Raw genomic sequence first — 15,283 nt, forward strand, 5'->3', positions numbered from 1 at the left:
ACTTATTGCAAGCTTATTTATCGCAGGTTACATGTTGACTAAGAGTGTTCACATATATACATCACAGGTATGATCAGATATAAAACCGAGTGTGAGTGTACATTGTGAGAACGTGACGTTTTGCATAAACAAAAGCTCATAAAAACAAAATTAGCTTTTTTATTTATCACTACATATATCCCTATGATTCAAGGTTGGTTGTTTTGTTTCCATTCTCTTGGAACTCTTTTTAGGGGATGTTTTAAGATATAATTCGAATTTGCTGTTTTAAAGAATATTTATAAATAGATTGCTTGAGGACAAGCAATGTTCAAGTGTGGGGATGTTTGATGTACATAAAATTATACATCTTTTTAGCATCAAATAATCTCTAAAAACTGCAACTTCTATCAAATAACATAGAACAGAAGGCTAATTATCATAATAAAATACAATTTCAGGTGAAACCATTTGGTGTGCCTTGAAAAGAATTCTATACGGTTTTCACTTATAAAAACACCCACTAACACTTACATTGAAGATCTAGTGAAGAGTTTGAAGGTTTGGATGTCATCACCATCAACCATTATCATCATCCATCACCATTAAGAAGGAAGATTCATCCACATTTGGTTAGATTGTTCTAGTTTAATCATTTCTTGTTATTATCATCCATCATAATGTTCATAACTATGCTCATTATGAGCTAAACTCCATTCACCATCTAAAATCTATGAAGAAGCTTTGGTTTATTTGATGATTATATAAAACATGTGGTGTAGTCTAGTAAAGTTCATGGTTATCTTGAAATTAGCTTTTGATGAGAAATGTTTCACCATCTTAAATTACTAATTCAGAGTTGGTGATTGTCAATTCCATTGACAATCATTCATGATCGATTCATGTTCTTGAAAGATAGAAACACTTTGATAACTTATCGAAACATGGATCCTTATATTGTACTTAGAAATGATGAGATATAAGTTATGATCTATTTCTCTAAGCTTTGGTAATCCGAAAATGGCATTGCTAACGCAATTGCTTAGGATATCATGCTAGTTAAAGAAATCATATGTTAATTGAATGTGTAATTATAACCTACTTTAATCAACCAAGGGGAGGTTATGTGATGAACTATAACCACCGAAGTTGTTAGAATTGGTATTTGAGAAATCGAAGTCAATCCTAATCTTTCTACTTTACGAAACTACTTGCCAACTTAAATTGACATTCTCGTGGTAGCGTGACATTAGGAAAGGGTTAACTTTAAAATGCGCACGCTAGTTGCTTTTATGTCAAAGATGCTCACTTAAGGCTTAAGGAGCTATCTATCATATATTATTACGGCAAGTTTACCACATGTTTACATATTAATCATCAATGATAAAATGGAGTGGATTCTTGATCTTAGATGGTAACCTTCATATAATTGAACTACTTGTTTAGAATTTTTTGTCTTGGTCACCTATATATTATATATAAATATTTATATTTTATAAAAAGTGCAAAAACAAACTCCAAATATGATAAAAACCTTCGATTAAAGTAAAACGACGATTCATTATTAGAAACATTTGTGTCCACGGATCGATACTTGGTTCTCACCAATATTATTCTATATATACGATAGGTACACTTGCCTATTTTGTGTGTGTTTAGTTTTAGTAGAAATCACTTTTATAAATTTAAACCACGATCTTGTGCAAAATCAAATCATCCCACCTTTTACAAGCCCACGCACACACGCATCAAGTTTTTGGCGCCGTTGCCAGGGACACGGTACGTTTCTAAGAACGATCCAAGTTTTAATTTAATCATTGTTTATAATTGTATAAATTTTTAAGTTTTAACTTTTATTTTCTTCTATATATAATTTTACGGCTAGCCTAATTTTAACCTTTATTTATTTAACCTTTACTTTAGCTTAATTTTTTTTAAGTTAGCTTAATTAACTTCGAATTTAGTTTAGAATAGCTTAGCCTAACTCATAGATTAACTTTAACTAACCTTTAGTTTAAATAATTTGATTTAACCCCATGTATGTCCTCTATTTTCGAACCTGAGCTTGTTTCTTCAATTTCTGAACCGGAGCGACTCTTTCGTCGACGAGCACGTAAACGGGCTACAGAAACCGCCGAAGCTATCAAAGACGAGTCAGTAGACGCCACCACATCAGGAGAAAATCAAACCGAAGAAATGATGGCAGCCCAGAACAATGAACCAATGTAGGTCCCCCCGGGGCGTCGCCGATCGATACGAGATCCGCACGAGGTCTAGGAGTGCGGAATCCTCCTAGACTCGTTTAATGGTGTAGAAGACGAAGAACACGATTACACACAAACAAACACACGAACAAATACACGAATGGGATAAACACATCTGCAGATCTTTTATATCATAACCAAACACATTACATACCAAACACGAAAACAAATGACGGCCGACCCGAGGTGAGCTCTACCTCGGGTCGTCTCACACGACTCTCCTTCCTGTTTCTCTCTAGACAATTGAACTACACAAAACACACTCTAACTTTTCTGGATACTCAAACCTAAACAAGACACGTATATATATATCGAAACAACTTCGCGGGCTTGGGCTTGGGCCAGTAGGCGAAGTTGTAGAAACTTCGCCTATGGCAGAAGTTGTTACAACTTCGCCTAAGGCGAAGTTGTTATAACTTCGCCTATGGCGAAGTTGTTCTAACTTCGTCCTTCGTTTCCGCTGATCAGAATTGCATAGCGACGGTCACAAAATGCACCAACAGACTCCCCTTTGACCGTTGCTCTCAATTCTAACAAACACAAAAGATCATCTGTTACAAAACATGCACCAACAGCCAAACATGAGCCAATATGCCAAGCCATCTCTCGAAGGCTACGACAATGAAGTGGCTCCACCCGAAATCATCGAAAATTTCGAAATCAAATCAAGCACCATTCATATGGTGAAAAATTCAGTTCAATTTCATGGTCTCCACGACGAAGACCCTCTTTCTCATATATCTCGATTCTTACGAATCTGCGGAACCTTTAAACTCCAAAACTGTTGAGAAGATCAAATGAAACTCAAACTCTTTCCTTTCTCTCTAAGGGGTCAAGCCTTAGAATGGATAGAATCTCTTTCCTCTGGATACATCACCACTTGGGACCAGATGGTTGAACAGTTTCTCCTCAAATACTTTCCGCCTGATAAAACGTCCAAATACCGAGCCAGCATTACCGGATTTCGGACCGATGATGATGAGTCGTTACACGCATCATGGGAAAGATACAAAAGTCTTTTGAGAAGATGCCCACATCATGGATTGAGTGTATGTTCGCAAGTACAAAATTTCTTTGACGCACAATCCAGTCAAAACAAACAGGCCATCAACCAAATCGCTGGTGGAGACCTGGGATCCAAATCACCTAACGAAGCATTTGAAGTCCTGGAAAAGGCAGCAAAGAAGAGTTTCCCTTACAACCCACCAAGATATACACCAACCTTTAAAGGAATACACCACGTCGATTCTAACACTCTTGTCACAACACAGCTTGAAGCCCTTTCTAAAAAATTCGAACAACTTCAAGCCGAGTTATCAAAAAACAGACTCACCTGTGACACCTGTGGAGGAACTCATAAGACCAGTGACTGCAAACAAGTCATCATGGCTATGGAAGAAGTCAATTTCATATCCCGACAAAACAACGCTTTCAGCAACAACTATAATCCAGGATGGAGAAACCACCCGAAATTCAGCTGGAAAGACGAAGGTAACACTCAAACTCTACCCGGATTCGAAAAAAGACCGATGAATCAATCCTTCTAGCCTAAACCTTAGTTGCAAGATCAGAGTTCTAGTAGCCATCAAATCCCAAGATACTCGAAGATCGAAGAAACGTTAATCCAAATCATGACCAAAACAAATGAAGCTGAGAAGAAGGCCGACTCAAGAGCTGTTGATATCAGCGAAGTATTAATATAACATGAAGCCGACCTAAAAAGTCAACAAGCATCATTACAAAATCTAGAAACTCAAATCGGAAAAATTGCCCAACAATTATCCGAAAGACCACCCGACACTCTCCCAAGCAACACAATCACCAACCCGAATTCAACAGCTAACGCTATTACGCTCGAAGCGGTACAACCACTGTTGCCTCACCAACTTCAGATCCAGTTACGGAAAAGGAATCCCTTGATAAAATGCAAGAAATATTGATTCCAACGGGCACCGTACAACCCAAGGAACCAGTCCGAAGTTATATCCCACCGATTCCATACTCTGGGAGGCTGAAGCAGGAACGATTAGAAGCTCAGTACGGGAAGTTTTTAGAACTCTTCAAACAACTCCACATCAATATCCCTTTCATCGAAGCCATCGCTCAAATGCCGAAATATGCCAAGTTTCTCAAAGAAGTGCTGACAAACAAAAGGAAGCTGGAGGAGCTCTCACATATCACCCTAAGTGAAGAATGTTCAGCAGTCCTCCAAAACAAGCTACCTACAAAAATGACCGATCCAGGTGCTTCCTCAAATTTGTGAGGTTCGCACAGAATGTGATTAGAACTTGGAATGTTCTTATTCTTGTGTATAATCTCGGGTTCAAACACATCCTCAATAATGACCTTGTCATCTTGTTCAACAAAAACCTTTTTACTTTGAACATGAGATTTTTGAGGAGCACATTGGGTCTTAACAGTTTCAGATTTAACAGATTTAACATTTTCTGAAATCACAGGTTCTTTTACAATTACCTCTTCTTCCGTTTTGACGAAAGGATTAATTTTATAATCATTGTGAAATGGTGGAGGAATTTCAACAAAACCTATCCCTTTCTTAGAATCTTTTTGTTTTCCAAAAACTTCGATAATTTCATTCAACAAGAACGAAGAGTTTCGAAATTTACCCAATTTTTTCTTCAACTCAAGAACCTCATTCTCAAGTTCGGTTATTTTCGAACGATGTTTCAAGATTTCTTGAAACTTTTGGTTATTAATTGTCATTTTCACAGATAACTCGGCTTTAAGATCATGATTGCTTATAGTCAATTGTTGGTGCATAAATGTCAGTAGTTCATAGTCTAGTGTCTGTAATCGAGTCTGTATTGTTATTTATGTTTTTGTTTAAAGCGAAGTTAACAAGTTCGCCTAGGCGAACTTGTTGAACAAGCGAAGTTATGGACAACTTTGCCTGAACATATCAGGCGAAGTTGTCGTGTATTTATATACAGCTTACGGCTTGGTTTAGGGAGTTCGTTGGTTGGTTGTTCAAGTTAGTCGTTTGAGTCGATCGAGTTGAAGAGAGTCTGTATCAGTGATTCATATCACGTGAGTTCGGTTATTAATATATAACGTGTTTCGGTTTGTTCGTGTGTGTTTGTTTGGTTTGCTTTCTACACTCGTAACGATCTACGCAGGGATTCCGCACCTGAGTAGACCGGGATATCTCGTGTGATCCGTCCAGGGAACCTACAATTGGTATCAGAGCATTTGCTCGATTGTGTGGTTCGGGATATTCACGCGGGTGTAGAAATCGTCCCGTTTCGACTATTCGCGGGACGTGTTTTTGGTGTTTTTTATCATTCTTACCTCCTACCATCGTGTTCAAGCCTTTACATCGTCAAAAACCTCGTTAAAATCCGATTTACAGATCTGCAGAAACTTCGTGTTCATCAGGCGAAGTTGCCGTCACTGTGCGTAGGGTTTCGGCGAAGATATAAGGTTAAGCGAAGTTATCCACAACTTCGCCTACCTTCTCAAGTTCGCTTAACTCAAGCGAAGTTCTCTACAACTTCGCCTACCTTTTAAGTTCGCTTACCTCAAGCGAAGTTAAGAATCAGCGAAGTTAATCAGCAGTGTTATCAGCGAAGTTCTTCAGCGAAGTTCTCTACAACTTCGCCTACTTCAAGCGAAGTTATCCGTAACTTCGCCTACAGTACTTTAAAAAAAAAAAAAAAAAACTTTTAACTTTTCAGGTTTCTTACTTTTCGGGAAAGATGTCGTCGATCAACATCTCTGAGTTAGTGAAGATGGAAGTTGAAGCAGGGTCGGCTACCAAGGCCCCAAGATTGTTGAAGGGAACCGATTTCGTTGCATGGAAGGATCGGTTCATACAGTACGTCAAATACCAGGATGCGAAGATGTGGGTATGCATCCAGGATGGTTATATTCCACCAATTATGGAGTATGAAGGTCGTGACCAAATCAAGAAGTATAGTAAAATGGAAGAAGAAGAGAAAAAGATGTATGAGGCCGAGAGCAAGGCTCATGCTGCTATTACTATGGCTCTTCCACAAGAGATCCTTCATACGTTTAGAAAGTACACATCAGCAAGAGAGCTTTGGGAAGCTCTTGAGAGCAGATTTGAAGGGAATGTAGGAATCCGGGCTTCAAAGATAAAATTGCTCAAAACCCAGTTCTCAGTCTTCAAGTATTTGAAGAATGAATCTTTAGATGATATTATCACTCGATACTACCATCAGATGACTGAATTGAGCAACTATTCCATTTCCTACCGAGAAGAAGAAATAGTTGAGAAGCTTCTAGATGCTCTCCCACCAAAATGGGAGATGTACACTGTGCTGATGAGGAAAGACAAAGACTTTCCTACATATGATCTAGAAACGGCAGTCAACAAGCTCAGAACCTTTGAGCTTAACATGGCCAGAAAAGAGACCTCTATGGATCAGGTTCAAGATCCAGGTATGTATGGAGCTAAAGTCAACACTAGCTCAGGATCGAAGACTGAATCGACTGCCTACTACACAAAGGGAGAGTCGGGCCCCAACTCATCTCATGAGGGGCATGTGTCAGTTAACACAAATGGGGATGTTTGCTATGTAGCAGCCGGATCGAGTGGTTCTCAACCCCAGGTAAGCAAGAGTAGTTGCTCTTCAAGTGTTCCCAGCAACAACTACTCCAAGATGCCTATGAGTGTCAAGTCTGCTGAAGAGCAGTTTGGTCTCTATGCTTCTTTTATCGCTTCCTATGAGAACTATATTCAAGGGAAGATTGTTGATCCAGCTATGTTGGATGAAGATTACGATCAGATTGATGCTGACGATATGGAAGAAATGGATCTACAATGGCAGATGGCCATGATTGTGAGGAGGGTGAAAAGGTTTATGAATAAGACCGGTAGAAAGTTTGTCGGAGGAAGACTGTTCGACAAGTCAAAGGTGAGATGCTACAATTGTCAACAAAACGGTCACTTTGCAAAGGAGTGTAGGAATGAGCGTGTAGAACGTGGTCAAGGAAAGTCTACACAGCATAATGAGGGAAGAAAAGATTATAGTGCCATGATTTCCAGAGGAGATGGTGAATACAACTGGAACCTGCTTTCTAAAGAAACTTTTGAGCAGGCAAATTTGGCAAAGGTTGAAACTGAAGAAAGTGAGAGGGCTACCAAAGAAGAAAAAGCTCTTATGGCAGACGGTGGAGTATGATTGTCGTGTTGAGCCCCCGGTCATGAAAGCAACAGTAAATAATCAAGAAGTTCAGTTCTCATCTGAACAAATTCGGGTGGCGTTACGCTTTGGAGAGGAGACTCGGGACGACCCGACTGACTTTGTGGCTCCGTTTCGTGATGGAGCGTTTCTGCGAATGGGCTATTCTGGTCCATTGGGCGATACCCAGAGACGGAAGGGGTTCCTGCTCGATCAGTGGCGCTTCCTCATGCACGTTATGATAGTATGCATGTCTGGGAGGAAGGCGGGCACTGACGGTATGGGTGCGACCATGCAGTCAGCAATGACTGCTCTGACTTATAACAAACGTTATAGCTTTAGTCAGATGGTCTTTTACGAGATCGACAGACAGAGGAGGGTGAGATAGTAGAAGAAAATGTTGAACACGAGATCCCAGATGTGGAGAAAGCCAATATGGGTACTGAGATGGAAAACGATGAGACTGAGTGGGAGGAGCAGCCTTGGTGGAAGGAAGGCTGTGCTCATTGGTTTATTAAGACCAAGAAGCCTGCTGTTCCAACCATGTTCAAGAAGATTTATAACATCAAAGGCTATGCCGAGTCGAAGAAGGGAATTATCTGTTGGATATATGATGAACAGATAAAGTTGTTTGTGGTGAAGCGTTTTGATGGTATTCAGTACTTCAAGAGAACCTTGAGATCTCTCAATACATTGCCGGAATGTGAGGTGAAGGATTTGGCTAGGTTGGGCCTGATTAATAGAAGTGACGACAACATGGCAAGAGTTATTGGGAAGATCGTGTGGAAAGAAAGCATAAAAGAGAAGAAGTTTGATTTATTAAAGCCACAGAAGGGAAAGCTCGTGGAAGATACAGAAAGGGGAATGAGAGCAGATGGCAAGCCATGGATGGTGATGAAGTACAAACCGATCCGATGCATTAAGGAGGTTCCAATGAAGACTATGCCTCAAGATGTGTTGAAGAATCTTAAATGGTGATATGTTGATTGCCAGACTGCTGAAGCCGTGATGGAAGACGAAGACGAACAAGAAGTGCTGAGGGTGTATGATCCGATGCATCTTGTTAACTTATCGAAAGCTGATCTGCAAGTGTTGAATGAAAAGAAGATATTCTATATTCCTGGTTGGAAGGACGAAGCAAGGAAATATCAGCGAGTAGTCACGGTATGTGTTAGAGAAGGAGTGCATGCGTGAAGATACAGGATTACAAGACAAGAGCTTAAAGATCGAGATATGAAGCTACTGCCAAGGGGGAGTCTGTTGGTGCATAAATGTCAGTAGTTCATAGTCTAGTGTCTGTAATCGAGTCTGTATTGTTATTTATGTTTTTGTTTAAAGCGAAGTTGTTAACAAGTTCGCCTAGGCGAACTTGTTGAACAAGCGAAGTTATGGACAACTTCGCCTGAACATATCAGGCGAAGTTGTCGTGTATTTATATACAGCTTACGGCTTGGTTTAGGGAGTTCGTTGGTTGGTTGTTCAAGTTAGTCGTTTGAGTCGATCGAGTTGACGAGAGTCTGTATCAGTGATTCATATCACGTGAGTTCGGTTATTAATATATAACGTGTTTCGGTTTGTTCGTGTGTGTTTGTTTGGTTTGCTTTCTACGCTCGTAACGATCTACGCAGGGATTCCGCACCTGAGTAGACAGGGATATCTCGTGTGATCCGTCCAGGGAACCTACATCAATGCCTCAATTTTCTCTCTCGAGTTGATTTGAGAGGTCAAGGATTGCCTATAAGTATCTTTTAAAGACACAATTTCTTTTAGCAAATTATCATTTTGAAGTTTTAATGAGTCTATCTTGGACTTATTATACTCACAATCAACACATGATAATTTAGAATTAGAATTACTAACCTCGCTTTGTTTGGCCATGCAAGCAGATGTAGCAGAATCACTGATTTTCGCCATACAAGCAAAGCTAGTTGGCAGCTTTTCACTTGGATTATCAGATTCAGACTCAGTTTCAGCGTCAGAAGAAAATTCACTTCCACTTATATCTTGAGTGTATTCAGGAAACCCAAACATAGCTAGATTAGCCTGATTATCATTGCACAGTAGTCGTTGTGACCAATCACCTCCATCAGCTAACAGTGCATGTGACCCAGAAGTAGACGGTTTCTTTTCAGCATCATTGACTCGTGGTGTAGAAGAATTTTGATTTTGACCACGAGGACCAGTATACTCCTTCTTTGGCTTGTCACATTCTTTCGCAAAGTGCCCGAATTCTTGACAATTATAACATTTTACCTTCAACTTGTCAAAACCCAACTTCTTATTCAGGGCAGGAAGATCTTTTCCGGTCCTTTGCATAAATCTTTTTACCTTACGAACAATCATTTCCATGTTCCACTTTAAATCCATGAGTTCAAGATCATCGGGATCAATTTGATCATAGTCTTCATCGGTTAAATCACTTGTTGCAATCTTGCTACTCACCAAATTCTCGTAAGAAGACATAAAGGCAGACAAAAATGCAAAGTTTTGTTCAGTTTCCTTTATGTTTACATTTGTTTGAGATGAGAATTGACTTGTAGATGATGAAGTTCACGATCCTCCAGATGAACCAGAGATACCAGAAGATCCAGTATTTCCAGCTGTGTAGAAACAGGCTCGTGGATCACTATACACTGTCGTTGCATTCTCACTTGCAGCTTGGGTAAGGAACGCAGTCAATGGAGAAATAGTTGAACTTAGAGGCATACTCCCACCATAGAAAGAAGGATATTGACTTTCTTTAGAAGATTTCTGGCACTTAAGATCATATTCCCTGGCTTTAATCTTTTGTAAAAATTCAATCGCAGTCAAATCTTCATTCAAGAAATAATTATTCTCCTTGAGAACCATTAAGAACGTGGAATAAGAACTTGGAAGTACATTCTTAATAGTGTCAATTTTATCTCTCTCAGAAACTTCTAACCTCATCTTGTCCATTTCAGCAATTAAGTGATTGAATCTCGTTGTCATTTCTTCAACTGTCTCACCTTTGAGTAAATTAAAGTTTCTGAATTGAAACTTAAGCATCACCTTCTTGCTTTCAGCAGTGTTACCCATACTTCGAATTTGAATATGTTGAAACAACGAAGCACATATTTTTATGCTACCCACTTGATGAAAAATATTCTCAGGCAAAGCCATGGTTAGAGTAGAATAGGCTTTAGTCTCTATCTCCAAAGCTTTCTTTTCTTCAACAGAGTATTGTGAGATAGCTTTTGGTGTAAAACCAATAGTCTCATCTCCAATCATAGGAACTGTATAGACTTCATCTAAACAATATGAACAGTCTGGATGAACTGATCCTAGATGAGCACGAAACCTAGGTTCCCACTTGGGAAAGTCACTGAACTTCATCAATCTCGGACATTTCGAGTGTGAACCTATTTCGGTATCAATTTGTAACATTTGTTGCATCAACATGTTTTGGGACGCCAATGCATACATACCGGCCATGTTTGACAAGTTTTAAAAATTCAAGGGTATAACGAATCAAACAACGAATAAGATTAACGAACTGTAAACAGTTGTAGCGAACTGTGAGCAGTAGAATAACGAATCAAATCTTAACGAAGTTAAAATTGATCAGACAACGAATCACAAAGTTAACAAATCAGTAACGAATCACTAACGAATCACCAAGAATCAGCTTAGCGAATTAGAGAATAATCAGTAATGAATCACTAAGGAAAACTTAGCGAAATGAGATAACGAATTGGCTACAGTTGATAACGAATCAACTATAACGAATCAGGTTGTTACAACCTTTTGTAACAAACTCTAACACCTTATGCCACGTGGCAAAAGTTGTTATGACACAACTCCCAAAGTGGACGCGTGTCACACGAATCAGTTAATCAAAGTAACGAATCAGATGACACGAACGAACAAATGATACGAACTGGCTAGCGAATCACTTGAAAGTTATGACGAATCAACTAATTTAGATAACGAATCAAAGTGAATAATAAAACGAATCACCATGAAGATGATAGCGAATCATATTCATCTTCAAATCTTCAAATCTTTAAAGAAGATTTCCAGAAATCTGGATTTGATGAACACTAAACCCAGAAACCCAGAATATGTAAATTTGTAATACAACCTCGATTCTTAACCAAATCACACGAATAACCTACTAAAAAACTCGTAATACAATCGCGAATCCAATACACCAAACCTCTTAACCAATTAACACCGATAACTAACTCAATTATCCCAAAACATCATCTATGTTTCGGCCTTAAACCAAACCGATATCAAAACAATCCAAAACCAACCCAAAACTCAATTCCAATTCACAAAACCATTCCAATACCTTAACCAACTCAAATTCAATCCAATTTGTCCATAATTCAATCAATTCAACACAAAATTGATTCGAATTAACCCAAACATAAAATTAACAATAACTAAACTAATTAAAAACCAATTCAAGTGTAATTGAGCCCCGAAAGCTCTGATACCACTTGTAAGAACCCTGTTTGAGTATCAATCTAATAACTATAACAATAACAGATCTCAGATCTGTGTATAATCGATTAATACGTTTATATAGATCTAGCTCATAATTATCTTAGATTAAGTGTTGTATATGTTTATGTATTATCAGTATATGTAGATTAATTGTTTGTATAATATTAGGTTGAAGATCGAGAGAGCGTTTGGACAGGGTTTGGATAATTAACTCTCTAAAAAACTTTTTTTATGCGTGAACAGTGTTCACGTATAAATAGAAGACGAACCTAGTTCGTTAACATCCCCTAACGAACTAGAGTTCGCTTCGTTACATACACTTAAATAACGAAACACCCCCTGATTCGTTAACATCCCCTAACAAATCAGGAGGGAATAAGCTTAAGTCTTAGTTCGATAACATCCCCTAGCGAACTAGACCATACATATAGCGAACTAGACAATAATTAAACTAATTATTACATTAAATATTAAACAAAAACATTAACGTTAATTACAAAGACTCAAGACCCAAAACCGTGCACTAACACCAGGGAGCTTTACTATCCCTTTTCTTATAGGATATTTGTCTGTTAGCAATGCCCTGGCTGGCCTAGGAGCTAGTATTAATTTAATGCCTTATACGGTTTTTGCAAAACTAGGGATAGGAGAACCAAAGCCCACTCCCATGAGCATTCAATTAGCTGACCGATCCGTCAAGTATCCTTGGGGCATCGTTGAAAACATGCTTGTCAAAATTGACAAGTTTGTTTTCCCAGTATATTTTGTAATTCTAGACATAGAGGAAGACAAAAGTGTACCTCTGATTTTAGAAAGACCCTTTTTAGCCACCGCAAAGGCTATTATTGACGTTTGCACCAGCAAACTCACACTCAGGGTCAATGATGAGGCAATCACCTTTGACATAGGAAAATCCATGCAATTTCCGCAACATCACGATGACACATTATATTGTGTCGACATCATAGATTCTATCATGAGTTGCTATATGCGAGATTCTTACCTCTCTGACCCACTGGAAACACAAGTTCTAACCAAAACCATCACCGAAACTGCCTTAGAAAATGACAATCTCAATAATGACTATCACGAAGTATCAGAAGTAGTATATGAGATCACTGAATGCAATGAAAAATCAAAACCATCAATCGAAGAACCACCAGTCTTAGAGTTAAAAGAACTCCCAAACCATCTCGAATATGCCTTTCTAGAAAAAGACTCTCAACTTCCAGTAATTATTTCATCTCACCTTTCTAAAGAAGAGAAAAACGAACTTCTTAAGGTTCTCAAAAACCATAAGAAGGCTATCGCATGGAAGATCATGGATATCAAGGGCATCAGTCCCTCCTTTTATACCCACAAAATTCTCATGGAAGAAGAGTACAAACCCGTGGTCCAACATCAAAGACGTCTCAATCCCAACATGCAAGATGTGGTGAAGAAAGGAGTAATCAAACTGTTGGATGCCGGATTAATCTACCCAATCTCGGATTCACCTTGGATTAGTCCAGTACAAGTAGTACCCAAGAATGGAGAAATGACAGTTGTAATGAACGAGAAGGACGAGCTAATACCAATGAGAACCATCACAGGCTGGCGAGTTTGCATCGACTGCCGGAAACTTAATTACGCCACAAGAAAAGACCATTTTCCACTTCCTTTCATCGACCAAATGCTTCAGCGATTGTCTGGAAAAATTTTCTTCAAATTACAAAACCCAAAAACCTTACAAAACCAAAATTTTACCACTTTATCCCTCTCACCAGTAAAATACAACACTGGTCTTTTACCGGCAGACCCTAAAGAACTGGAAATGCTTTCTTTCGATTTCAATTTCCTTTGCTGCATACATAAAGCAAAACCTAGGTTGTCTCCAGAACTTAGGGAGACAATCTTTCTCTTTAGCAATGAGGTGAGGAAAAAGTGGCGCAAAGACGAACAAAGGCCACCATTTTGTGGAGTTTCCAAAAGCACAATGAAAAGAAGAGCAAAAAGATACGAGCAATGCTTAGGTTGCGGAAACTGGTCACACGAAGGAAGATGTAGAAAAAGTCAAACTCAGTCTCAGCATGAATATACCGAACTAATAAGGGTGGGGGCTATTAGGCTCAAAGCCGAACGATCCACTAGAGTTGGAAGCTATGTTTAGAACAGGATTGAGGAAGAACTAATCCACATCCTCGACAAAACTGGTCTTGACGATCTGACCTTAAAAGAGTCACTAGGTTTGTTTTACTAAAAATAAAATAAAATAAAAGATGGAGAAAGAGCTAAGACTCCCGATAATCAGCAGAAGTTGTATTTACCATCCTTACCATCACCATAATAAACCCTTAAAACCCCCACAAAATACCAAATCCCAACTCAAACAATATATACCAACCTATATTATCTTCTGACATATGCAACCCTTCACATAGGTGGAGATTTGAACTTGTTGCAAGCTTATTTATCACAGGTTACATGTTGACTAAGAGTGTTCACATATATACATCACAAGTATGATCAGATATAAAACCGAGTGTGAGTGTACATTGTGAGAACGTGACGTTTTGCATAAACAAAAGCTCATAAAAACAAAATTAGCTTTTTATTTATCACTACATATATCCCTATGATTCAAGGTTGGTTGTTTTGTTTCCATTCTCTTGGAACTCTTTTTAGGGGATGTTTTAATATATAATCTGAATTTGCTGTTTTAAAGAATATTTATAAATAGATTGCTTGAGGACAAGCAATGCTCAAGTGTGGGTATGTTTGATGTACATAAAATTACACATCTTTTTAGCATCAAATAATCTCTAAAAACTGCAACTTCTATCAAATAACATAGAAGAGAAGGCTAATTATCATAATATAATACAATATCAGGTGAAACCAAGCCCCAAATGGAGAAACAAGCGAAAAGACGAAGAAAAACGGAAGAAGACACAAGAAAAGGCAAGAAACACGCCCCCATGCTTCAAGAACACTCCCCCATGCTTCTTAACACCAGAAAAGACAAAAATCTACAAGAAAAGACAAAAATTTGGAACAAAAACACGGGGCCGTGGTCGTTTACAAGAAAAGACAAAATGAATTTGGCACATGTCATAATAAAGCGCTGGGCCGGCTTCTCACTCCAGACATCCAATAAATAGTGATCCATGTTGCACTCATTTGGTGTGCTTTGAAAAGAATTCTATCCGGTTTTCACTTATAAAAACACCCACTAACACTCACATTGAAGATCTAGTGAAGAGTTTGAAGGTTTGGATGTCATCACCATCAACCATTATCATCATACATCACCATTAAGAAGGAAGATTCATCCACATTTGGTTAGATTGTTCTAGTTTAATCATTTCTTGTTATTATCATCCATCATAATGTTCATAACTATGCTCATTATGAGCTAAACTC

The 15,283-nt window shown here is 38.5% G+C and overlaps 1 protein-coding gene across 1 annotated transcript; it reads left to right on the top strand.

Moving 5' to 3' along the window:
• Positions 1-4,167: 4,167 nt before the first annotated feature.
• Positions 4,168-14,030, top strand: LOC143613427 (uncharacterized). Its single transcript, XM_077087134.1, has 3 exons — positions 4,168-4,486; positions 12,415-13,567; positions 13,988-14,030. Exons 1-3 carry the CDS (start codon positions 4,168-4,170, stop codon positions 14,028-14,030), a joined length of 1,515 nt encoding a protein of 504 aa, XP_076943249.1.
• The last annotated feature ends 1,253 nt before the right edge of the window (positions 14,031-15,283 follow it).

The sequence above is a fragment of the Bidens hawaiensis genome, unplaced genomic scaffold (genome assembly GCF_021521415.1).
Source record: "Bidens hawaiensis isolate Kalapana, Puna unplaced genomic scaffold, B.hawaiensis_p1.1 tig00037473_1, whole genome shotgun sequence".
Taxonomy (NCBI): domain Eukaryota; kingdom Viridiplantae; phylum Streptophyta; class Magnoliopsida; order Asterales; family Asteraceae; genus Bidens; species Bidens hawaiensis.

Excerpts from the sequence above, each read along its gene's own strand:
- LOC143613427 (XM_077087134.1), top strand. The coding sequence starts at position 4,168 with ATGCAAGAAATATTGATTCCAACGGGCACCGTACAACCCAAGGAACCA. Across the intron at positions 4,487-12,414 it reads TACAAAAATGACCGATCCAG|GGAGCTTTACTATCCCTTTT; the intron begins GTGCTTCCTCAA and ends CACTAACACCAG. Across the intron at positions 13,568-13,987 it reads GACCAAATGCTTCAGCGATT|GCTCAAAGCCGAACGATCCA; the intron begins GTCTGGAAAAAT and ends GGGGGCTATTAG.